Here is a 26,860-nt window from a genome sequence, read left to right as displayed (position 1 = left end):
AGCACTTGGGGTGCTGGTCAGACACGGGTGCTTCTACAAGGTTAGCTCCAGTTTAGAATGCAGAGGAGATACGGAGAGACAAGCCTGTGCTGGAAGCCACATGCAGAGAGCAACCCAGACAGAGTCACTTCGGATTTATTTGAACGAAATGATGCCTGGCTCTACCCGAGGCTGCCTGGCCAGTGTCTGGCAGTTACCGGGGAATTTACGCAGCTGGAACACTGGATCCTTCCCTCTATCATTTTGTGGGCAAATTCTGTCTTTGTACCTGCCATGTCTGCTGAGTGCGTAATTAGCATGCTGACATCTGAGCAGCAGTATTTCTCAGTTCGCTTTATTTAGGGGTGGAAATATTTCTTACTTTGGATAAACTTGGTCACCTCCCCACCCCACCCACCCGTGCCACTTTCTTGTTATCCTGGATATGAGAGCGTTGTAACCCTTGGAATATGTCAAAGACACAGAAATAACCATGTCCAGATGTCAGCTGGAGTTATCCTGTCCTTTGAGATATACAAAGGCACTTTAAAATGTTCATGGAAAAATGAGAAAATGAAATTAAAATTTGTTGAAATCTAGGCATAGTTTTCTTAGTACACATTTCCCATGAACTTTTTGAAGATTTTTGTACATGAAATCGGCTCAATCCCTCTCCCCTCCTTCCACAGGTTAAAAGGCCAATGTCATCACTGAGCCCTGTGAATTGTGTGGTCTTTTTAAAATATTTATTTATTTATTTGAAAGGCAGAGTTACAGAGAGACAGAGGCAGAGAGAGAGAGAGAGAGAGAGAGATCTTCCATCCACTGGTTTACTCCCCAAATGGCTGCAATGGCTGTAGCTGGGCCAATCTAAAGTCAGGAGTCCGCAGCTTCTTCTGGTCTTCCACACGGATGCAGGGGCCCAAGGACTTGGGCCACCTCTACTGTTTTCCCAAGCCATAGCAGAGAGCTGGATTGGAAGAGGAGCAGCCAGATCTGGAACTGGCACCCATATGGGATTCGGCACTGCAGGCAGCGGCTTTAACCCAATACGTCACACAGTGCCAGCCCCTTGAATTGTGTTAGTTTGAGGACTAGCTCACTCATTCCTGGGTCTCTTTCCCTTGGCATTTTTTTTTTTTTTTTTTTTTGACAGGCAGAGTGGATAGTGAGAGAGAGAGAGACAGAGAGAAAGGTCTTCCTTTTTGCCGTTGGTTCACTCTCCAATGGCCGCTGCGGCCGGCGCATTGCGCTGATCCGAAGCCAGGAGCCAGGTGCTTCTCCTGGTCTCCCATGGAGTGCAGGGCCCAAGCACTTGGGCCATCCTCCACTGCCTTCCCGGGCCATAGCAGAGAGCTGGCCTGGAAGAGGGGCAACCGGAATAGAATCCGGCGCCCCAACCGGGACTAGAACCCTCTGTGCCGGCGCCGCAAGGTGGAGGATTAGCCTGTTAAGCCACAGCGGCCACCCTTGGCATTTTTTGCATTGGTGGTGTGTGGGGTTGGGGAGGGGTCCCCAAGTCACACATGACTGGTGGACTTCAGAGAAAGCTTGGGGAAAATGAGGGATTTAATTAAAAGCAGTGCAGCCATCATAAAATAGCATGGGTCTGGAAAGGTTCTCCCACCATTCTGCCTCCATGGGGCTCGGTCTTCTCTCCATCCTTGCCTTTGTTCTGACCTTCCCGTACACAACCAAAGCCGGCACCCTGACTTCTGTGACAGAGAAAACTTTGTCCTCCAGCCATTTCCCCAGCTCGAGGTTTCTGTTTACATCTTAGAACACCAAGCTAAGGCTTACGATTAGTATTGATGAGGATCCACCCCCGGAAAACCACAGGAACCCATTTTCATCCTCTCCAGTTTCTGATCAGAGATCAAGTGGGGATTTTGTCTGTTTTTAGTACTAGCCAGGAAAAAAACAAAAACAAAAACCAAAACCTCGGGAGGACATGGTTCTCTGTATTAATAATTAGGATAAGGAGGAACACTGAGCCCGATATCGCTACTTACCGATGCCTACTGTGTTCTAGGTACCAAGCTAGGCACAAAGGGAAACAAAACCAGACACAGCTCTGCGCTTGTCAACTTCCAGGGCTGGTGGGAAAGAGACACAGCGAACACTCACAGAAGCAAAGTGAAAGGTAAGTGACAAGTACCAGAAAGGCAGGTGCAGGTGCTGTGAGTGACACGGATCCAGGAGGGAGGCCAGGGAAGGTCCCCAGGAGGCCGCTGCTGCGGAGCTGGGAACTGAAGGGTTACCATGGGGAAAGGACCAGAGCATCCCAGCCTGGGAGGCTCTGTGACAGCGGACAGTCGTGACAGCACCGATGGAAGGCCTGTGTGGCCAGGGGAACACTGTGGAGTAGGCAGATTGGAGAGGTGGGTTAGGCGAGACCATCAGCCAGGGGAGTCAGGCAGCTCAGGATTTCCACTTTGGAAAACATCCCGTGGCTGCTGTTTGCAAAGTGGATTAGAAGGCTGAGAAGGCTTGAGAGGAGACAGCAACTGACATGATTATTCAGAGCAGCGTCCATGTGCATGTGAGTTAATGAAAATTTTACAGGAAATGAATGCACATGAAGAGATAGTTCAAAATACCAACTAGCGCTAGTCCTCTCTGGCTTTAAGAACCAGCCATCTCCTGCCTCCCTCCCCCACACCTCTGGCCCCTTCCACAAGGGACCCCTCCTCCACTCCTGGCAATTCATCTGGGATCCCGCCTCTTCTCCGCACCCCACCCCGCTTTGTAAGAAGGCTGTATGCTCTCAGTACTGTTTCGTTTGCCTGGTAGACATCGCTCACTTCCTGCTGCTGAAGAACAAGAATGCTGTGCTCCGATCTCACATCGTCCCCTGCCCAAACTCTGTTCCCCTCCAGTCGAGACAGAGCATTCAAAGCACTACCAGCACTTTCCTTTTTCAGTCTTCCCATGTAAGAAAAATACCACCTCATCATTACCTGGAAGATCTATCCATCAGGGAGTCTCACTGTCAATTCATAGCTTTGTGAGGGCAATACCTTTCACTGTACTTCTGCCGTGGACATATTTAAGTACAAACTACTAGAACCTTCAACTGGATTAAGAATATTCAAGGAGGGGCTGGTGCTGTGGTGTGACGGGTTAAGCCGCTGCCTGTGATGCAGGCATCCCATATGGGTGCTGGTTCGAGTCCCGGCTGCTGCTCTTCCAAATCGGCTCCCTGCTAATGGCCTGGAAAGCAGTGGAAAATGGCCCAAGTGCTTGGGACCCTGCACCCACACGGGAGACCCAGAAGCAGCTTCTGGCCCTTGGCTTCACCCTGACCAGCCCTGGCCATTGTGGCCATTTGGGGAATGAATCAGCAGATGGAAGATATTCTCTCTCTCGTCTGTAACTCTGTCAAATAAATAAGTGAATCTTAAAACATTTTAAAAAAGAATATTCAAAGAAATCACAGTTAAATTAAATGTGCTAGGTGAAAGATGACAATCTTGCCAGGACTAATGTCTTGGAAAATAAGTGCCGTGAAGATCACAGACGGGCCACTTCTCTCCGGCTCCTGGGAGTGTAAATGAGCATGAAAGTGAGTGGGTGGTTCCTACCAAGAATCTAAAAAAATAAGTCGAATGTTTTGACCCTCTGGGAGACCAATTCCAAGAAGGAAAGACTCAGAGATACAAGTATTAATGCACAAGAATATTCATGAGGGGCTGGCATTGTGGTGCAGCATGTCAAGCCACCTCCTGTGACGCCAGCATCCCACTTGAGTGCTAGTTCGAGGCCTGGCTGCTCCACTTTCTATCCAGCTCCCTGCTAATGTGCCTCAGAAGGCAGTGGAAGATGGCTCAAGTGCTTGGGCCCCTGCCATGGAGTTCCAGGCTCCTGGTTTCTCCCTGGCCCAGCCCCAGCCTTTGTGGCCATTTGGGGAATGAACCAGCAGATGGAAGATTGATCTATCTCTGTCTCCCTCTAACTCTACTTTTCAAATAAATAAATCCTTAAAAAAATCACAAGAGTATGATTTATGATCCTGGAAAACAAACAGGAAAGCCTCCAAATAGGAAAACAGTTAAATGATACTACAGCTATAGAAAGGGATAATATAAAGCCATCCAATCAACGCTTTCAGAGAACACATAATGCCATGGGAAAATGCTCACAACATGTTAAGTGAAAGGAACAGTTGAGGGAGGCCAGCCTACATGTAAAAATATGCACGAGTGCACATGCACACATACACAACATATATAAATGTCTCTACGCACCCTGATTTTTACAGTGCACAGAAAAGATTTTTTCCTCCCAATGTGGTCTGTCACCCATATACTGCAGCACCACCTGTGGGGCTTGTTAAACATGCAGGTTCTTGAGTGCCACCTCAGACCTACTGCATTAGTCTTTGGAGGCAGAGACAAAGGACCTCCGTCCAACTTCACACCCCAGGTGATCCGTACACCTGCTTGAGGACCACTGGACCAGAAGCAGCAACTCTCTGGGTAGTGGAATTATGGATAATTATTTTATTGAATCTTTAAAGTAAATTCTTGGGTCCAATGTTGTGCCACAGATTAAGCTGCTGCTTGCAATGGCAGCATCCCAGACCAGAGCATTGGTTCAAGGACTGGCTGCTCCACTTCCAATACAGCTCCCTGTTAATGCACCTGAGAAAGCTGCAGAGGATGGCCCAAGTTTCTGGGGCCCTGCTACCCACATGGGAGACCTGGATGGAGTTCCAGGCTCCTGGCTTTGTCTGCCCCAGCCCTAGCCATTGAGGCCATTTGGGGAGTAAACCAATGGATAGAAGATCTCTTTCTCTCTGTGTCTCCTCTCTCCATGTCACTCTACATTTCAAATAAATAAATCTTTAAAAAAATACAAAATACAAAACATTCTCCACCAAGTATATGTGGCTTTTATAACTCAAAGTTCATTAAATGCATATTAATAAGGCATGAGTATTAGAAGACACTGGTTTAGGGACTATTGGGCAAGTCTAACTTCTGAGAACTGCAAAGTGAATTTTCTAAATCTAAAATCAGCAGCTTAACTTGTGGCATACCATTATGCCCAAGTAGGTATCTATGGATTTGACACTGATAGTTAAGTGTAGGATTAAGTACTCTATTAAATATAGATACGGATATTATTACCTCAAAACATTGTGCAGGTAAAAAAAAAGGTACTAACTTAAAGTAATATAAGGAACAGCATTTCTCAATGTTCCAAGAATTTTTTGGCCAAAAGAGGATTCAGTTATCACATATGTTTGGGGTTCAGTGTATACTATAACCCCCTCCCCCATTTATGAGTCCTATTACCATGAGTGGGTTACAGGTTCTGAGAAGTCCGACATAAACTTCCTTCTTACTCCACAAATTCTTAGACTGTTCCTATCATTAAGAACTAATTCTTGGCCAGAAGAGGGTCTAGAAGGAATTCTCACCATGGGCTGACACCTTACACGGTGTCTCCCATTGTTCCCATGCTCCCAGGGCCTCTGAGGTCTTAGCCTAAATAAACTTATAGGGCTTGATTCTAAGGGCATGGCTCAAGTCAGAGGCTAAGTAACGCCCAGGAACAGCAAAAGTGAGTGCCAAGCTGCAAGATGAGCCATTAAGGAAGAACATCGTTACTTGTTTACTTAGCTGCTGCTACCAGTGAACTGAGAGCTTGATGCTGGGCTTCTGTCTATTCACTTATGTACCCCAAACTTAATAAAATCCAGTGCTTATTTGGTACAGAGTGAATGGAGTACTACCAACCTAGTGGTTTCAATTTCTTGGTGAGTACAGTAATGAAATGGGATAGGCATAGAAGATGTCTAAAGTTTGCGTGCTCATGATATCCAAACTACATTTGTTTCAAATCCATTTTTGGAGTACTTACTATGGGCTGGCATTTCTAAGGATTTAGAGGTAACCTAGACATTCTGTGCCCTCAAAGGCTCTATGCATTGGGGATACTCCTCTTAGCCATTCCCTCCTGTATAGGTTTAGGCATTCAGTAAGTGCCTAATTAATTCTTGCTTAAACTCACTTTGGAAACAAAGATCTCCTTTAAGTCTGATCAAACTTGGGCACTTTGGGGGCAAAGGGCCTAGGTTCAGACAGAATCAGACCATTCTAGAGCTGGCATCAAGATGATCTGAGATATTAACTAACCAGACTATCCTGACCATCATTACTCTGAAGTCTCCACAACCAGCCAGAAGTGACACTGCTGACCAAAGAGGACCCAGCATCCAAAGGACTCTAACAGTATACACTACAACATGTTTCTACGTTTGTGTACTTAACACTGTCTAGGTTCCTAGCAAACAGCAGCTAGGGTCTGGTGAAATGGAGTCAACAGAGCTGACAGGCCTGTGTACCACAGGGCTTCTCAATGCTTTTATCAATGAGCATTATATACATCATCTCATGTAATTGTCCCAACAATCCTGTGAAGCATGTATTATTCCTCCCATCCTAGAGATGAGCAAGCTCAAATGGTTGAGAGAGCATGAAACCTGCTCAGACCACACAGGCACCACAGCAAGGTGCACAATGGAACTCTGCCATCAGGTGTTTCTGGCTCCAGAAACTGGTTCATGATCATTCATAGCAGTGCTGTGCTCAGTAGGTTGACAGGCACTAGACCACTCCTAGAGGCGCACAGAGCATAAAGGACTTCCCATGCAGATTTGGGGGCCCATTGGAATGAATCCTCCCTCGACACTAGCTGTCTGTGGAACACACTTTGAGACTTATTGTGTGGCAATTCAGTAAGATACCTCGTGGCACAAAGAAGGGACATGGAAGGCAGCTCAGAAGCAAAGACTGCTATGGAAAGAGCAGGTGTTACACTTGTGGCCAAAGAGTTATTAACAGGGACATGCACCTTAGACTTCAGTTGAATGGACAGAAATGTTTTACCTCCAGGGTCATAGGTTCACTTAATGGCTCATTCCTTCAAATAATATTTGATATGACATTCCCATTCCAACATATACACTCTTCAGGATTCATTACAGGATCCGACTTGCCTAGTACTTCAGCTTATTATGTATATTTTGGTATATATACATATTGGGAGTACAAGTATGAATCTGCTGTGAATCTCAGGGGGCCTACGATTTGCATTTTGGGGTGAGATAATTCTTCATTGCACAGGACTGACCCAAATTATGCAAGACATGCTAACATCCCTGACCCATGCTACCTAGACACCAGTAGTACCATCACCACCACCACTACCCCCAGCCACCATCACAAGCAAACATCCTCACAACTTCAAAATTCCTTCTAGGGGAGCAGTATCACCCTAACTGAGAACTAGGGGTTTAGAGCAAACCGGAAAGTTTGATAGTATACTAAGATAGACACCCAGCCCAATCCTGCATCCAGTATTCCAGCAAAGCCATGGTCACACTAGTGTCCATCCTGCATGTACAATATCTCCTTACATTTCTCTCTATTCTGTTAATAACATGAACAGATTCAACACAAACTGTCAAAATTCTACTCTTAGCTGAGAGAGCCAAGCCCAGTGCACCTTGCCAGTAACAGCAACAACCGGGACTGAAGCGAAGCCTGGGACTGGACGGTGTACTGGCTTTTATCTGCGGCAGAGGCCACACAGTGAGATGTGTACCCGAACAGTCTGTAGTTTTGTCAGACTTGGACTTTAAAGAGGACACTGGGTTTTTTATTTCAAAATGATTTATTATCAAAAAGCTTGCTCCCTGTCATGACCGAGTCAATTCAGCAATGCGCTACCCTTTTCAGGATTATCAGGACCCAAAGAACTTCGGACAAAAAGCAAAAACTGGACTGTGGGTTCCGTAACGCACACGCGCATGTCAACATGCATTCGGGGACACTGCTTTCATTTCTTCATTGGAACGCTGATCACCATGAAATCTTCTGCCAGAGTCACCTTCTGCAGATCCGACGCGGATTCAGCTTGCTTTTTCAGTTCTACAATGCCATCTGCTTCTCCTTCTTTGGCCAAGGCAGCTGGTTTGTACCTCTGACTGAAGTGAGTCAGAACCAGCCGCTTTGCATGGCACAGCTTGGCAAACGTTGCTGCCATCCAAGGTGTGCTGTGGCCGTGCTCCTTTGCTTTGTCCATCTGGGCATCGTCCAGGGTGGCCTCGTGGATCAACAGGTCGGCCTCAAAGCACAGCTTCACACCCCCATCACCCACCACCCCAGAACAGTCACCCAATATACAGATTTTTCTCCCGCTGACAGGCGTTTTGAGGACATCTTGGGGAGAAATTGTAACTCCATTTTCCAGAACAATAGAAATTCCATTTTTCAGCTTTCCATAGGCAGGACCTGGCGGAACACCTAATGATGAAGACAGATAACATTAGGTCATGGGAATGGAATTTACAACTGGTTAAGGAGTTGATTTTAACAGCATAGCAAATAGCAAATGGAAAAGGCTCCAGCTCTTTTCACAATTATTATGCATGTTTTACTGCTTATGGAAAACTGGAATATTTATAAATCTTTAAAAGTTCAGTGCTGATACCAGATATCAGCAATGCTCTAGTACTTAAAACATTTCCCATGCATTTGTGTCAAAGTTTTAAGCTTTTATTTTCCTTTTCTTAAAAAAGATTTTATTTTTTATTTATTTTATTTTTATTTATCTTAAAAGACAGACCATCTTATCGTTGACTCCCCAAATAGCCAAAGCCAGGAAACTGTTAGCCCATCTGGGCTTCCCATATGGGTGTAGGGGCCCAAGGACTTGGGCCACCTTCTGCTGCTTTCCCAGGTGCATTAGCAGAGAGCTTAATCATAAGTGAAGCACCGGGTGCTCACATGGGATGCCGGCCTTGCAGGCAGCAGCCTAACCCACTGCACCACAGTGCTGGACCCCCAAGCTCCTATTTTCCACGGAGACTCTCTTTCAGCCAATATAACAGGCTTGATTCTCTGCTGTGTACAGGAGTAACAGTTTTTGCATGTCCTTTATTTAATAATCTCATCTTTGGATAAAATTAAAGCATACACTTAAATAATGACATAATCAATGCCCACTGAAGTTAAGTATCTACAAACTGGCTAACTCCATGAAAACTTGTTAGAGTGGATCATTGGGAGCCCAAGATCAAGGAGCATTTCAGGCAACCATACTCTATCAATCATGGAAGACAGGCAGTTCTGCCTATGCCAAACTACACTTAAACCTCCTATTAACCTAAAATAACACTTGACCATCACTCTGGACAGTATTTAAATGTAAGTATAAATACTGGTGCTGTGGTGCAGCAGGTTAAGCTGCTACTTGCAACTTGCATCCCATATCAAAGTGCCAGTTTAAGTCTCAGACACTCTGCTACCAACCCAGCTCCCGGCTAAAGCACCTGGGAAGGCAGCAGAGGACAGCCCAACTACTTGGGATTCTCCACCCACATGGAAACCACGATAGAGTTTTGGGTTCTGGCTTCCATGTGGCCCAGCCCTGGATACTGCAGGCATCTGAAAGTGAACCAGCAGATGAAGGTCTCTCTAGCTCCCCCCCCCTCCACTCTGCCTTTCAAAACAATAAATCTTTTAAAAAAAAGTTTGCAGGGGCCGGTGCTGTGGCACAGCAAGTTAAAGCGGTGGCCTGCAGTGCTGGCATCCCATATGGGCACTGGTTCTAGTCCCAGCTGCTCCACTTCCAATCCAGCTCTCTGCTGTGGCCTAGGAGGGCAGTTGAAGATGGCCCAAGTCCTTGGGCCCCTGCACCCATGTGGGAGGCCCAGAAGCTCCTGGCTCCTGGCTTCGGATTGACGCAGCTCCAGCCATTGTGGCCATTTGGGGGAGTGAACCAGTGGATGGAAGACCTCTCTCTCTCTGTCTCTACCTCTCTCTGTAACTCTTTCAAATAAATAAAACAGTTTCCAAATATAGTATTTCCACGGGTTTTTAGGTTATAAAATTATCTTTGGCCTAAGTCACTTTTTCCTACTATCTAGTTTTTGTTTTAGCTGAGGAAGTGGTTGTGTGAAAAAAGGAACATGTGAAAAATAGCACCATGCTTTTTACAGGTCCTGCCACGCCAGGGGAGGCGATGATGCTGCAGGTGGGACAGAGCTGGCCTCTGCCTCACTGGAGGCGCTGAGCATGGCCTTGCCTGGAGGAGGGGTGAATGCCTTAGTGGGCCTCAAGCCCATCTTGGTGTTCTTGCTTCTCAGTGGGATGAACCCTGGTACCTAGAACCTGACTGAGGCACAGTGTTCTGAACACTAAATTAATTTAAATCAAATTCGAACTAGAGTAGGCAAAGTAGATAGAGAAAGAAACCCTGCGAGTAGTTGATTGCAGTTGTAAGGTTAAGAACAGCAAAAATTCTCAGCCCAAAGATGTCCCTGACAACGTATTTCTAAAGCTTCAGTTAACAACAGCTCTGTTGATGAGAAGGAAAAGAAAATCACTTACCAAGGTCTTTCAGTTTCTGTGCATTGAGTTTACCTGGGCGCTTCTTTTCCATAACTGAAAACCCAAAGGCAGGAATCCTGTGAAAGAGGCGAAACGCTTTGACAACAAACTGTTCGTCGTCAACCAGAAGGTACGAGTCTTCCTCAGGGTCCAAGAGGATGGTCCTTCCTCGGCCCTCCTTGGGAGGGCCGTCTGCTTGGTCCACCTGCGCCAGCTCTTTCAGTGCTTCTGTCGGACACTGATCCACCGTAGGCACCAGCTCATGAACCACATACGGGAACACCAGCTCCGTGTGGGAGAGCTCCATGGTTCGCCAGATAAAGTCCCGCAGCCCTACAGGGCCAAAAATCTCAATGGGCTGCCTGGGGACCGTGCAGCTGCTCTGCAGGCTGATTGTGCACAGAAGGCCTGGAAGGCCGAAGATGTGGTCTCCATGGAGATGCGTGATGAAGATCTTGGTAATCCTCCCTTTTGATTGAGACAGAGAAATACATTTGGCTGGTTTTTTTTTTTTTTTTTAATAAAAATCTACACAAAGTTATTTGAAACAAGCCAAACACAAAACAAAAAGTAGTAAATTGAATTTAGAAGTTCTACTTATCACCGTAATCTTATTCATTTACATTTTGCTACATGGTTCCAGAAACAAGACAGGCAGTAGTTCACTAAATGGTCTTAATACCATACAACTTTCATAAACATCTTCAAATTACATAGTTTCCTAGTATTGATTTTCCTACATACCTTCTCACTTAAAACACACACACAAAGTATAACAAAACAATTCACTAAGTTTTAGACTTCAAGTGTCAGAAACATCTGACAGCTACACTGCCCCCTACTGCCTCCCCCGAGAAGAGCAGGCCTGTACTGCAGCAACACAGAATGTCCCACTGGCTCCACTGACTAGACCAATGCCTGGACCCCAAGCTGCCTTTATGGGCTCTCTCACTGGAATGGGGGTTAGCCAGCCCAGTAAGAGCCTGCCTGTTGGGGTGAGCCTGTCGGGGTGAGGCTGTCGGGGTGAGCCTGTCAGGGTGAGGCTGAAGTGGGGGAGGGAGGAGTTAGAAAAAGGTGGTAGAAGGGCGTGAGGAGCTGGGAGGGGAGGAGGTGGGCCACCGAGGCGGAGGGCAGACCCTCTACGTACTGGTGCCTTCTCTGACTTTCAGTTTGAACATGACAGCCATTTCGGTGCCTGCTGGCTTAGGTTACAACTTGATTTAGCCGGTGGTAAGCTGAATTTACTGCTGGTACGTGGCAGGACGTCACCCCGGCACTTTCTGAGCTGCACCACACAGCTTTTTATAAAGGATGCATCACAACTAACACATTTCCAGTGTAACAGAGGCTCCTGGTCCTAGCTCAAGGCCCACCTACTTGAAACATCTGGTACCATAAAGGGACAGGGACGGTTTACTGTGATGTGATCTGCCCCCTGGCATCAAGTGTCCTCCAAACGAGTCTTCCCAAACGCCCACAGAGGCCAGGCCCCAGAGCAGTAGACAGGTTGGCCAGAGGCTGACTCTGGACCTTGAGCACCCCCAGGAGGCGCTCTGCAGCCTTCCTCAATCCGTAGCTTTTCCTTTCCTATGCTTGATCCCTGTTCCTTTGACTCCTAGAATCCTTTCATTCCCTCCCCTCCCCTGGCCCAGGCTGCCGAGCCACCTCCAAGTGTGACCCGAGGACTGTGCAGACCGAAGAACCATAGCAGCCACGGCTTCCAGATCCCATGTTAGCCTCGAAACTGCCAGTGTCAGCGGTTCTGGGACCTCACCCTGTCTGTTCCCAAACAAAGACCACGGCAAACACAAAACAACTGGGGAACCCACAGCAAGCGAGGCGAAGTGAGCAGGCGAAAGCTGCTGCCCACAGTTATCAGTTTCAGGAAAGACAAACTGCATTTTTCAAGAAACCTGATATCAGAGGGAGGAGGAATGGCAACCACAATTATCAAAGGTATGAGGAAGCCATCAAATGAAGAGAGAAAAATGCGTGAGCTCTCTCACTTGCGAGCAAGGAAGGTATGCAGAAGTATGCCATCCTCAGAGGAGCGGACACACAGAGCCTCTAAGAACGAGAGTGCAGGCCCACTTGCCGCCACATGAGAGTCTGCAGTGTTCCATTCGCATTTACTGGCCAGCTGAAAAACAGCAGCAGGTTATGCCAAGTGTGGCAAAACCACACACACACACACACACACAAATACACTCTTGTCTTAACCATACCTGTATGTATAGAAAACTTACCTATGATTAGAAGACTTGTACTTTTCTTCTTTATAGTTTCATTTGAACTTTTACAGTGATCATGTTATACTTTTTAATAATCCATTTTTTAAAAACACATTTTTGTAATTTTTGAGTGGCAGAAAGAGTGAGCAAGCTCCTACTTTCTGGTTCTTTCCCTAAATGTCTGCAAAGGCCAGGGCTGGGCAAGGCCAAAGCTAAGAGCAATGAATGCAATCCAGGTTTCCCACATGGGTGGCAGGGACACAAGTACTTGATCCGTCACCTGCTGTTTCCCAGGGTCTGTGTTAGCAGGAAGCTGGAGTCAGAAGCCAGAACTGAGAGTCAAACCCAGGCCCTCATATATGGGATGATGCAGATCTTTTGCCTCTGTAATGCTTTTAATCATCACTCTTACAATAATTTTTGAATAGGAAAAAAGATGGCTTTAGCTTGTTCTTTAAACTTATGAAAGAAACAGAGATGGCAAATCTGTACTTGCTAATCATATGATTACATATTTGGATCATGGAAGCGTGAATGAAGTATGTTCAGTTAAATACAAAGAACCTCTTAGGAAACTCTTAGAACATACCTCCCCCGGAGAGTGCAAGCTGAAAGGGTTTCAGCGAATCAAATAATGAGAGGTCCAGAGAACCAGGAGGTACTGAGGATGCTGTATTCTGGGCTGTGACTAGGGGCATCTGAAGTGCCAGAACCAGATAATGACACTGGGTGGCCACCCCACATTCCTCTAGGAGGCCAAGAATGTTTTTTAAGCCAATAAAAATGTTACTAAACTTAAGGGTCCCTTGAGAGAGAGAGAGAGAGAGAGAGAGAGAGAGAGAGTGTGTGTGTGTGTGTGTGTGTGTGAACTCTTGCCATGCTTAGCTTTGTCAATTATTTAAAACATGGATAAAGGGGGTAGGCATTTGGTACAGCACTTAAGCTATTGTTTGTGATGCTTGCATCCCATATCCGTCCATCTGGGTTGGAGTCCTGGCTCTACCCCTGATTCCAGCTTCCTGCTAAAGTGCATTCTGGGAGGCCACAGGGATGGCTCAAGTACTTGAGTCCCGGCCACCCACATGGGAGACCAGGATGGAGTTCTGGCTCCTGGCTTCAGCCTGGTCCAGCCTTGGCTATTGTGGGCATTTGCGAATGAACCAGTAGATGGATTTCCCTTTGTCTTTGTTCCACCGCCCTTCAAATAAAATAAAAATAAATAAACAAAATTAAAACATATATAAAGGAATGTTGAATGTGAAATATTGGAGAAAGGTAACATGGTGGAAGATTACGGAGGACCCCACGGTCTTTGCCTCCTGATGTCACCTCCCATAACCTCTCTAGGCGGGACTTGTGACTGGCTGCTGCCCACTAGCAATGCCACAGAGATACAGGGTGATCACTTTAAGGTATGTAACATTCCATCCTGCTGGCAGACTTGCTCTAAAGTTCTTTCTCCCTTGCTGGTAGGAAGCAGAAACGCACATGGCAAAGGACCGGGAGGGCCTCCAGGAGTCCAGAGCAGACCACCTTGCAACTGTGCCAATTCTGCTGGCAACATAAGTGAGCTCAGAAGCAGAACCATCTCCAGTTGAGTCTCTGCTAAGACCACAGCCTCAGCCAATACCTGCAGGTCAGCCTAGTGAGACCCAAGAGCAGACAACCTGGCCCAGCTGAACCAGGCCCCAACTCCCTGACCCACGGAAACTATGTGACAATAAACGCAACTAAGCCTGTAAATTGGTAATCTGTCATGCACATCACAGAAGTGCCAAGGGGATGAAATAAAAAGCAAAGACTCCACCCCATACCCATCTCCTACTCACACTTAACAGCCTCTTGTTTCTACTTTCATCCACTCTATTTAACCCACTGTTTTTTTTTTTTTTTTTTTTGACAGGCAGAGTGGATAGTGAGAGAGAGAGACAGAGAGAAAGGTCTTCCTTTTTGCCGTTGGTTCACCCTCCAATGGTCGCCGTGGCTGGTGCACTGTGGCCGGCGCATCGCGCTGATCCAAAGCCAGGAGCCAGGTGCTTCTCCTGGTCTCCCATGCGGGTGCAGGGCCCAAGCATTTGGGCCATCCTCCACTGCCTTCCCGGACCATAGCAGAGAGCTGGCCTGGAAGAGGGGCAACCGGGACAGAATCCGGTGCCCCGACCGGGACTAGAACCCGGTGTGCCGGCGCCGTAAGGCAGAGGATTAGCCTGTTGAGCCACAGCGCCGGCCTTAACCCACTGTCTTAACACCACTCAGTCTCTACTCCCAAAATGTTAAATACCAGTCTCCACTCTGTGCCTGTCCTGAGGGCGCCCATGAAAAGAATCCCTGTGTGAACCAAGGGAAGTAGAGCAGAGGACCTGACTTAGGAAGCTCACTTTATAACTGGGGCTGGGGCCCCATGTCCCCAACAACACGTACTCACTTCTGCCAGCCACTCTCTTCCTAACTCCCTGTCTCGGCCAGGACATCACCATCACCAACTGGTGCTGATTCTGCTCTTCCTCACACCCTAGACGTTCAGTCCCCACCCCCGCTGGCTCTGGCAGGACCTCCTAAATTCAGTCTCTCCTCTCCGTCCTGTCTCCATTCCCTGCTTCAACACCCTCGTATCCTCCCCCTGCCTCTCTCCCCAACTCCTGTCCCTCTCAAGTGAATGCGACTGCCTGGGAAGGCGTCTCTCTCTGTTGCTATCCTTTCTCTCTCTCCCAGTACCTCTGCCATCAGAAAACTGCCCCAAACCACAAATCGGATCACATCATTTCCCGAGATGTATTTCATGGTTCCTATAACTACTAGAGTTGTAAGGTCCAAACACCTTTCCACACCCTACAGGACTTCACAATATGCCCTCAGTTACCTTTTCAGCATCTTTACCTGTCCCCTAGCTTAGCCAAGTGCTTAATGGTCTCTAAACATACCGTTTGTTTCCTGCAAACTCCTTTCTTGTTGTCTACTTTGCTGTGTGTTCCTTGAATGTTCATCTTTACCTCTCTTTCCAGAGAAACTTTTATAATTTATTTATTTGAAATGCAGAGTTACAGAGAGACAGAGGCAGAGGCAAACAGAGAGGTCTTCCATGTGATGGTTCACTCCCCAAATGCCCATGACGGCCATAGCTATGCCAATCCAAACCTGGAAGCCAGGAGCTTCTGGGTCTCACATGCAGGTTCAGGGCCCCAAACACTTGGGCCATCTTCCACTTTCCTGCTTTCCCAGGCCATAGCAGAGAGCTGGATTGAAAGTGGAGCAGCTGGGACTTGAACCAGTGCTCATATGGGATGCCGGCACTGCAGGCGGTAGCTTTTCCTGCTAAGCCACAGAGCAGGCCCCTAGAGAAACTTTTAATTATCTCCCGGATACCAGCTCAACTGTTACCATCTCTGAGATGTCTTCTCTGAACAGAGGGGCACAGTCAGCGTCCCCATCCTTTGTGCTCCAAACGTACTTAGAAAACACCTCCAGTACTCTGCATGTATCACGTCATCAATGACTGCCTGCACGTTGGTTCTGTCACTAGACTAAGAGATCTTTGGAAGTATCTTCCCTGAGCTCATCAAGTGCCGAGCACTGTGGTGAGTTGTAAGAATCCTAACTTCAGTAACTACTATTTATCAGGACCTAATACGTGAGAGGCGCTGTACTAAACTGCTGAATGTCTTACCCAGTCACTACTTGAACAGATATCCTCTAGGCACATAGAGGTACCTAAGCGATCACTGTACTTTATGACAAAGGGAGACAGAGGACACAGAGAAAAACCATCGAAATAACAATTCCAGATACTGACAACGCGAAGAAGCCAATAAATGGACAAAGTGACAGAATGGGGTGACAGAGCAACCACTTCACCATGAGACACAGCAAATGCCTCTGAGGAGGCGGCATCTGAGCTAAGTTGTAACTGATGAGAAGCAGACAACCACATAGGAGCGAAGCATTATAAATAATTCTTACAACATCCCTTCTACATAGAGGTTTTATTCTCATTAAAAACATTTTTTAAAAAATTATTTATTTGAGAGGCAAAGAAAGAGAGAGAGAGGGCTCCAGTCTGCTGATTCATACTCTCCAGTGCCCACGACAGCCAGGGCTCGGCCAAGGCCAACGCCAGGAGCAGGGAACTGGTAAGTCTCCCTCACAGGTGGCAGGGACCTAATCACTTGAGCCAACTCTGCTGTTTTATAGGGCCTGCACTGGTGGGAAGCTGGAGCCAGAACCAGGTATCAAGCCCAGGTCTTCTGATGCATGGGCATCTTAACCGTTCACCTAATCACCTGGTCCTATCCCCACTTTTGAAACAAGGGAAGTCATGTTTACGTTCTGAGACACAGCTGGGATCAGAACTCAGGTCTGGCTGAATCTGGGCTGAGGCTTTTCACCCCTGTTCTCTATCCCCAGCTTTGGGTCTTTGTTCACCCCAATCCCAACAGCTGGAACGCCCTTCTTCTCCCCATCCCAGGAATTCCTCCTCCTCCAACTCACAGGTCAACCTCTCTGAGATGCCCACCCTGGCAACCCACATAGAAAGGGGCGGCTCCCTCCTCTGGACACCTGCCCTTTGCGTCCTCTCACGACAGCCACTTCGTGGTAGAAATAAGAATGTGCACTGCTCTCTCACTAGGCAGCGAGATGGCTGATGTAGTCCATCCTTTACCCACCAAGCCTAAACAGACATTTGCAGGATGCAAATGAAGTTCAGCAGGGATGGCTCAATGCCTGAGGGCCTTCTAAGTCTTGCCAGGACTGTGGCACTGAAGAGGGATGCAACTGCCGGGGCTGTTTTAGAACAAAACACCCAAGGAGAGCCAAGAAAATTAGGTAGAATAGAAGATAATCTTAGGGGCCAGAGGTACGGCCCACAGAGTTAAGCTGCTGCCTGCATCCCAATATGGGCGCGAATCCTGGCTGTTCCACTTTGGAGCCAGCTCCCTGCTATTGTGCCTGGGGAAGCAGCAGAACATGGCCCAAGTGCTTGGACTCCAGCACTTGGAAGGAGTTCCTGGCTCCAGGCTTCAACCTGGCCCAGCCTTGGCCAGTGAGGCCATCTGGGGAGTGAAATAGTGGTTAGAACCTCTCTTTGTATCTCCCTCCCCCCTTCAAATAAATATATATTTTTTAAAAGATAGGGCCGGCGCCGTGGCTCAACAGGCTAATCCTCCGCCTTGCGGCGCCGGCACACCGGGTTCTAGTCCCGGTCGGGGCACCGATCCTGTCCCGGTTGCCCCTCTTCCAGGCCAGCTCTCTGCTGTGGCCAGGGAGTGCAGTGGAGGATGGCCCAAAGTGTTTGGGCTCTGCACCCCATGGGAGACCAGGATAAGTACCTGGCTCCTGCCATCGGAACAGCGCGGTACGCCGGCCGCAGCGTGCTACCGCAGCGGCCATTAGAGGGTGAACCAACGGCAAAGGAAGACCTTTCTCTCTGTCTCTCTCTCTCTGTCCACTCTGCCTGTCAAAAAAAAAAAAAAAAAGATAATCTTAAAAAGACAGCTAAATGCACACTAACCTGCTTTAAGTTGGCTTTTCATAAGCTGTGTCTGTGTTCCCTCCCCACAGTCGAAGAGCCAGCACTCGCCCTCACACCGGAGGACCACAGCAGAGGCACCCCTGGTTGGGGATGGGTATGCTGCACCTGTCCCCAGAAATGTCACATCCATAGACATCTTCCACCCTGCAACAGAAAGATCACCTGGGGATTATTTCATGCTACTGCACCAAAGATGTATTCCTGTGAGATTTACTATTACTTACTTTTCAGTTATTCAGAATAGTCTGGATTCCTGTTCTCCAATAGTTTTTCCACAAATCCAAACTAAATTTTTTTTTAAGATTGATTTATTTGTTTGAAAGGCAGAGTGACACAGAGAATATGGGTGGGAGAGACACAGAGCTTCCATTTGCTGCTTTACTCCTTAATGCCTGCAAAAACCAGGCTGGGCCAGGCCAAAGCCAAGGGCCTGGAACTCAACCTAGGGTTCCCATGTGGGTGGCGAGGATTCAAGCACTTGAACCATCATCTGCTGCCTTCCCAGGTGCACTGGCAGGAAGCTTGATGGAAAGCAGAGGTGAGACTCCATCCCAGGCACTCTGATGTGGGTGTCCCAAGCAGTGACTCTATCCACTGAGCCACAATGCCCACAACCAAAGTAAGATTTTTATAACTCCTAATTGGCCAAAACTAAAAGTTACAGAACTTGTATGACTGTTCAAACAATAAGAATTAAACCTAATCAATTAAAAACTATAGTTGAGTGGCCAGTGTCGTGGTGTAGCTGATAAAGCCGCTGCCTATGGCTCCAGCATCCCGTATGGGCACCAGTTCGAGGCCTGGCTGCTCCATTTCTGATCCAGCTCTCTGCTAATGTGTCTGGGAAAGCAGTGGAAGATGACCTGAGTGCCTGGGCCCCTGCACCACATAGGAGACCTGGAATAAGCTCCTGGCTTCATATTGGCCCAGTTCCAGCCATTGCAGCCATTTAGGGAGTGAACCAGCAGATGGAAGACCTCTCTCTCTCTCTGTCTCTGCCTCTCCTTCCATAGCTCTTTCAAATAAATAAATAAAAGAAAAAAACTATAGTTGAATTCTAACTTTATGACATTCTCAAAAAGACAAAACCATGGCTGACATAAAAAGATCAGTGTTGTCGGTGCTTTGGGGAAGCAGGGAAGGATAAGGTGGTGCACAGAATCTTTAGCACAGGTAACCACTCTGTATAACACATGAGGACAGACACACTGATCAACTGTACACAGAATGTGCAACACAAAGACTGGATGAACACTAAGGCGTACTTTGGTTAGGAACAGTGTGTATATATACAGTATTGGCTCATCAACTGAAACAAATTTACCACACTAATGCAAGATATTAATATAGGAGAAAGGTGGGGCACGTGAGGGGTAAGTGGGTATCAAGGAACTCCTTGTACTTCTCAATCTCCTAGGGGCAGGCATTTGGCGAAGCGGTTAAGTTGCCACTTGGCACCCGCATCCCATACTGAAGTGCATTGGTTGTTTTTTTTTGACAGGCAGAGTGGACAGTGAAAGAGAGAGAGACAGAGAGAAAGGTCTTGCTTTTCCATTGGTTCACCCCCCAATGGCTGCTGCGGCTGGCACGCTGATCCAAAGCCAGGAGCCAGGTGCTTCTCCTGGTCTCTCATGTGGGGGCAGGGCCCAAGGACTTGGGCCATTCTCCACTGCCCTCCTGGGCCACAGCAGAGAGCTGGACTGGAAGAGCAGCAACCGGGACAGAATCCGGTGCCCCAACCGGGACTAGAACCTGGGGTGCCGGCGCCACAGGCGGAGGATTAGCCTATTGAGCCACAGCGCTGGCCATGAAGTGCATTGTTCAAGTCCCAGCTCTTCCACTTCTGATACACATTCCTGCTGGTACAACCTGGAAAGGAATGGGTGATAGCTCAAGTAATTGGTAATTGGGTCTTTTTTTTTTTTTTTTGGACAGGTAGAGTTAGAGACTGTGAGAGGGAGAAAGGTCTTCCTTCCGTTGGTTCACTCTCCAGAAGGCAGTGACGGCCGGGGCTGGGAGCCAGGAGCTTCCTCCAGGTCTCCACGTGGGTAGGCCACCTTCTACTGCTTTCCCAGGCCATCAGTAGAGAGCTGGATAGGAAGAGGAGCAGCCGGGACTAGAACCGGTGCCCATATGGGATGTTGGCGCCATAAGCTGAGGTTTAACCTCCTGCACCACAGTGCCGGCCCCAGTAATTGGGTCTTGAATTCATATGCCACACACACCACACAACGTGGAAAACTTGGATAGAGTTCTGGGCTCCTGATTTCATCCCAGCCCAGCTGTGGTGTTGTAGGCATTTGGGGCATGAGCCAGTGGATGGAAAATACTTCAATAAAATGAAATAAATGTAATATTTTATATTTATCTTTATATAATATTAAATATAATATAAATGTAAAACTACATACAGCTAATCTGTAAAAACAAAACCAGCTGCTGTAGGGCTAGGAGCTGGTATTTCATTATGCTCACCAAAGGGTGTCTCTGGTGCCCATGGTGATCAGCCCTTTTCCTGAATGAAGTAACGAGTACATAAAGTAATACTCTGTACCACTCCACAATACTGCCGTTACTTCACAGCAATGCTGAGCAAGCGTCTCACTCCCCTAAATGGCAGGGGGCAGGGCCCAAGGCTGGCTAGGACTTGGCACTCTGCTATTTATAAACTTTTAAAAGTTATTTGAGAGGCAGATTTGAGGGTGGGGGGAGATCCCACCTGCGGATTCATTCTCCAAATATCAGCAATAGCCCCTGGCCAAGACCTCAATCCAAGACTCCCACATGGGCAGCAGGGACCCAACTACTTGTCATCACTACTGCTTCCCAGGGTGAGCATGAGCAGGAACCTATGTCAGGAGCCAGAGCTGTGTATCAAACTTAGGTACTCTGATGTGGGCTACAGGCATTTTAACTGCTAGGCCAAATGCTTGCCCCATAGACTCTGCTGTTCTAGGTGATCAACAACAATGTTTCCTAAGTGTAGATTTCTGCCAGCTCCCAGCACTATTCTTTTTACCACTTGTGGGCACATCTGCTTTCTGATATATTTATATGATGGGATGCATATTAAACAGAATGAGAACAAGCTGAAACTATACAAAACCAATTATAGATTATCCATACTGATGGCAGGGAGGAAAACAAATAGTTTTGAGAAAAGTACTGTAATAAGAAAATCTGACAGAAAACTAGATAAAAGGTAAATACCAAAAGCCAGCCATAGCTTTTCTCAGGTCTAGCGACAACCAAATAAAAACAGTAACGAGAGGGCACACATTTGGTGTAGTGGCTAATAGGTACCCTTGGGATGCCTGCCTCCCACATCCCATACCAGAGTGCCTGGTTCGACTCCTAGCTCTAATCCTGATTTCAGCTTCCTGCTAAAATGCACCCTGGCAGGCAGCAGGTGATGGACCAAGTGCTCTGATCCCTTCTACCCACAAGGGACACCTGGATTGAGTTCCAGGGTGAGGCTTCAGCCTGTTGCAGGCATTTGGGTAGTGAAACAGCAGACAGATGATCTCTATCTCTCTGCCTTTCAAATAAATAAAAAAATAAGCTGTTGCTGTGGATTCGTTCTGAGAGGAAGAGTGTGGTGGGGGCAAGAGGCGCGGAGTCATCACACAGACCCTGGGAGCCGGGTGAAAGCAGGCCAGAGGCGAGCAGCCTGCAGACTCGTTTATTTCAGTTGCTACAGCTGCTTATATAGCCGAGGTAGCCAATCCGGTCAAGGGGCGGTCTATGCCCTAAACAATCACAGCCTGTTGCCAGGCAGGCTCTGTTGTCATGTGGTTTCCGAAACCATCCAATCACAGCCTGTTGCCAGGCAGTTTCTGTTGCCAGCGGCCATCTTGGCATGGCCTTCTCATTCCACCACAGTAAGTATGTTAAACATTTTTAATTATTTTAAAATTGAGCACTCCTGACCCCCCCCCCCACACACACACCTTATAAAATCACCAGAAATAAAGACAGCAGGAAAGAACAGGAACTAAAAGATTCCAACAACTTGGGATACACATTGTGCTCCTTGATAGGAAGATCTGATATCACAGAAAGTCATCTTTCCCCAGGTATTATCGATACATTTAGTGAAAATGTTATCAGATTTCTAGTGGAGTTATCTTGGGGAAAAAAAATCCAAAGGTCACACAGGAAAAAAAAAAAAATGCCTGGGCGAGACATTGGCCTAGTGGCTAAGACACTGATTGGGACACCCAGCCCTTCTCAGACTCCCGGGTCCAGCTCCCTGCTCATGTTCACCCTGGGAGGCAGCAGGTGATGGCTCCAGCAGATAGGCCTCTGCCAACCACGTGGGAGGCCCTGACTTCATTTCTGGCTCCCCGTTCAGGCCTTGCCCAGCCCTGGCTATTGTGAGGTGAACCAGCAGATGAGATTCCTCTCTCATAAAATAAAAAATGCTAAGAAAATTACCAAAAAAGGTACTGACTTGCTTTCCCAGATATTAACAGTTAACCAGATGTAATGAAAACAGAATAATATTACCACACACAAAAAAAGTAAAAGCAAGGAAAAAATCCAGCAACTGGTCACATATGTACGGAAATATATAAAAAAGTAGAAAAGGGTGGTTTATATAATGGACAGCTCTGACATCACTGACTATTCTTACAGAAAAAGGCAAAGCAAGATCTTCACTTTCCATTGTATTTAGAAATACATTTCAAGGGGCTGGCGCTGTGGCGTGGCGAGAGGGTCGGCATCCCATATGGGCTCCGGTTTGGGTCCCGGCTGCTCCACTTCCCATCTGGCTCTCTGCTGTGGCCTGGGAGAGCAGCTGAGGATGGCCCAATTCCTTGGGCCCCAGCACCTACATGGGGGACCCGGAGGAAGCTCCTGGCTTCGGATCAGCTCAGCTCTGGCCATTGCGGTCATTTGGGGAGTGAACCAGCGGAACGGAAGACCTCTCTTCCTCTTTCTCTGGCTCTACATCTCTCTCTGACCCTATCTTTCAAATAAATAAAATAAATCTTTTTTTTAAAAAAAAAAGAAATACATTTCGTATGGGTTATAAATTTAAATGTAAAAAGTTCAATAAGATATGTTGAAAAAGATTAGGTCATTGTACATAACTCTGGGAATGAGGAAGCATTTATTGGCAAAAAAAAAAAAAAAGAAACTGAGAAGTTAAAACAAATATTTTCACTATACAGGTTGCCAGCAGCCACCTTGGCATGGCCTTCTCATTCCACCACACTTATATATCAAAAAAACTCATAAAAATCAAAGGTTAAAAAATAGATGGAGAAAGTTATACCCCTTATGACAAACGGTTAATGGCTCTAAAATGAGTATATGCAGATAAAGTAAAAAAAAAATTTGATACAATAGAAAAACAGAAAATGCCAAGAATCTATACAAAAACCTCATACAAAATCCAAAAAGCCAATGTGCATTAAAAGTGCTTAGTTTCTGGGTGATGATCGAATCACAAATTCAAGAAACAGACACTGTTTTCCACACATCAGCTGGCAAGTATCAATGAAGCAAACTGGGATGAGGGTGAATGAGTAAAGAGGCGTTCTCACACTTACTGAGGGTGGGAGTGAGAACTGCTCTCCCACTCTGGGAGAATAATCTGGCAGCACATTTCATCAATACTGATGATGCCACTAGCAGCACTCCACTTGCACTCAGCAGTCCCCTTCTCCAGAATCTCCCCAATAGAATAGGAGCTATGTACACTGATGCTTCCTGTGGCACTTTTAAGGGGGCTAAACTATGGAAGCAATCTGAAAACACGCCAGCAGGGAGGTGGCTGAGTGTTTCACAATGATGGTAGAAGTCTACCATTATTTACTCTAATAACTATTCATTCCGCAGGTAACACTCAGGTCTGTAACTGCTGTCCTGGAGGGGTGACGATGAGAAAGATGACAGATGGATATGCGATAAGCCTCATTTTTATGCACATTATTTGAGAAAGTCTGGTGTGGAAAGATACACCCCAAGCTGTTAATATTGTTCATCTCAGGGATGATTAAAATGAGGGAGTGGGGTATGAACAGGAGGTAGATTATTGACTTTGCTTTTAAATTTTTGGATCGTTTTTTGATTGTAATGAGCAGCATTATTCTGCACTCAATTTTATTTAATATTGATGCTTTAAAAAAAAATGCAGCGTCCAGCTGCATTCAGGCTGACCTGAACTCACTAGTCAATTTTCTAAACCAACATTTTATTATGAAAAATATCTCACACACAGCTAAAAGCAGAGCTGAGTACAACACATTAAAGCTCTCCATCCATCACCGGGCTTTACAGTTCTCACCTCTGGGGCCATCTTGTTCCATCTATATCCCATACCCACCCTCGGGAGCCCAGAACAGCTGTAAGTGAGATGGGGATCTTTCACAGGAGATGCACCTCGGCCGTGTGTGGCGCTCTTTCAGCCACTAGTGATCAGTACCAGATCCAAGACATCCTTCTATAATTCCATGGTCAATTATTTGGTTGCCCTGCGTTCAACTGGTACATCTAACTCCCGATAAGATGTGCTATGAAATACTCGGTAACTCTGATGAGGTTTTCTTCCCAGAAAAAATAGAACCTGGAAAACGCCGTGCATCTAACTACCAATTTGTTGAAGTATGGGAAAAACAAAACCCAAGATGTAAAGAACTCTACAGGCCAAATGACTTGGTTTTTTCAATAAGTCAATAAGTCAAACAGAGAGAGGGTCGAAATTAGAAGATGCCAACCAAATGCAACTCCTGTAGCTTGTGTGCACTCTGTCGTGGGCAAACTAGACTTGGACGGGGCAGCTGGGAAAATGAAAACGCTGATGGCCAGCAGGTGGGCGCACGGACTGTTACCAGACCCATAATGGCTTTATGCGTTAGAAAGGAGTACCAGATGGAATGGCGCACTTCACGTTTGCTTTAAGACAGAGCGAAGGGGATACATGAAGCAAGATTCACCGTAAACTGGGAGTTCAATATATTCTATCTCCATTCATGATTGAAAGCTTCCTCAGTAGAAAGCTCAAAGACAAACCGGACCACCGAGGCCCTCCCACCAGGTCGGGAAATAATCCGCAATCTACGTGCGTGCACCATCCTAGGCGCTAGGAATCCAAGCGAGGACACCAGAGGAGGTCTGTCTTCTCGGACAGACACCAGCTGCCGCGCTCCGCCCTCGCCGCAGGGCGCACTCCGGCTGCGGTCCCTGTCACTGGACACCGGCCAGCAGTCCAGGGTCTGACGGCCGGGAGGACGACGGCTGCCCAAGCGCTTCTAACTGCTGCCGGGTGGAGAACCGCCGCTTCCTGGTTTCCAGGCAACCGGTGTGCGCCCCGCAATCACCCTGGGGTGTGGAGGACGCAGACACGGCCGTCCTCCATTTTACACTCGTGGCCCGCAGAGCCAGAGTGGCCAAGCCGACCAGGGCCAGCGGTCACTAGGGAGCCCGGAGTCCCCGGGCAGTGGCCCTAGCACGTCCTCGCTCCCGGGCGCCGAAAAGCCAGGCCCGGGAGGGCTGGAGCCGGCGACTCCCGAGGATGCGCGCCCGCCCGCTGCGGCGCGCCCTGCCCCACTCACCCTGTCCCCGAGACCCGGGCCGGAGCCCAGCGAGGCGCAGGCCCGCGCCGAGGGCCAACAATGCGCCGGGCGGCGCGGCACGCGGGCGGAAGTGCACCGCGGCCCGGCTCCCGCGCGGCCGCTCTAGGACGCGCGGGAGGTCTGTGCTCGGTGGCGCCGACCCGCGGCCCTGCGCCAAGCGCACTTGCTGGCTCGCAGCGGGCCAGATGCTCTCTAGCTTCCTAGTTCGCTGTAAGATGGTGGCCGTGACCCGCGGGGAGCTGGGCGCGGCTGAGCCAAAAGCGAAAACGTTCACTCCTCTGCTTGTTTTCTTTTGTATCCCGTGTTTGTTTTCTGTGTTGCTTTTTCCGAGTGTTCATCCTTTGTTCCCGCTTGTGTGATTTTTAGCCTTCGGTGTCTTTCACGCACTAGGAGAAAAACGCAGGTGCCTTGGAATCAAGAGTTCATGTCTGCATAACCGTGAACCTTCATGAGCCTCTACCTGGAATCCCTTTGTGTTTTAAAATTTTATTTGAGAGGCTGAGGGGGAGGACACAGAGATACAGCTAGAGATAGCCCACCCATCCACTGGTTCATTCCCTAAATTCCTGCAATCGCCAACACTGGGAGCCAGGGCCTCAATCCAGGTCTCCCACGCCAGTGGCAGGGACCCGACCATTGAGCCATCACCATTGCCTCCCAACGTCTGATGTAGCAGGGAGCTGGAGCCAGGAGCCAGAGCCAGGCAAGGAACCCTGGCACTCAGATGTGGCATAGGCATCCCAACCTGCAGCTGCTAAGCTAAAGGCCTGCCCAAGCCACATTCTTGAATATACCATGTATAAAGCAAGCAAGCAAGAAGGCCCCTCCCAGGGCCGGCACTGTGGCCACTAGGTTAATCCTCCACCTGGTGCTGGTACAAGTCCCAGCTGCTCCACTTCTGGTCCAGCTCCCTGCTATGGCCTGGGAAAGCAGAAGACGGCCCAAGTCCTTGGGCTCCTGCACCCACATGGGAGAGCAGGAAGAAGCTCCTGGCTCCTGGCTTTGGATGGGCTCAGCTCCTGCAGCTGGCACCATCTGGGGAGTGAACCAGCCGTTGGAAGCAATCAAGTAACAATTTGAGGAGACAAATGAGAAAGCAAAGGGGGTGGTAAGAATATGGCAAGGAGATCACTAGCC

At 47.8% G+C, this 26,860-nt stretch overlaps 1 protein-coding gene across 1 annotated transcript; it reads right to left on the bottom strand.

Moving 5' to 3' along the window:
* Window positions 1–7,665: 7,665 nt before the first annotated feature.
* On the bottom strand, window positions 7,666–25,773 carry ELAC1 (elaC ribonuclease Z 1). Its single transcript, XM_062201680.1, has 4 exons — window positions 25,703–25,773; window positions 18,120–18,284; window positions 10,383–10,850; window positions 7,666–8,294 (listed from the first exon to the last, which is right to left on the bottom strand). Exons 2-4 carry the CDS (start codon window positions 18,274–18,276, stop codon window positions 7,828–7,830), a joined length of 1,092 nt encoding a protein of 363 aa, XP_062057664.1. The 5' UTR covers window positions 18,277–18,284; window positions 25,703–25,773; the 3' UTR covers window positions 7,666–7,827.
* Window positions 25,774–26,860: the final 1,087 nt, after the last annotated feature.

The sequence above is a fragment of the Lepus europaeus genome, chromosome 9, assembly GCF_033115175.1.
Source record: "Lepus europaeus isolate LE1 chromosome 9, mLepTim1.pri, whole genome shotgun sequence".
In the NCBI taxonomy this organism is placed as follows: domain Eukaryota; kingdom Metazoa; phylum Chordata; class Mammalia; order Lagomorpha; family Leporidae; genus Lepus; species Lepus europaeus.
The sequence above is the reverse complement of the archived record's forward strand: the minus strand, read 5'-3'. Positions and strand labels throughout refer to the sequence as shown.

Bases quoted from the DNA above. Each gene is read 5' to 3' on its own strand.
- ELAC1 (XM_062201680.1), bottom strand. From the start codon at position 18,276: ATGTCTATGGATGTGACATTTCTGGGGACAGGTGCAGCATACCCATCC. The intron at 10,851-18,119 runs GTTAGTGTGCAT...CTCAATCAAAAG, and splicing joins GAAAAGCCAACTTAAAGCAG to GGAGGATTACCAAGATCTTC. The intron at 8,295-10,382 runs GTAAGTGATTTT...CTTCATCATTAG, and splicing joins ACAGAAACTGAAAGACCTTG to GTGTTCCGCCAGGTCCTGCC.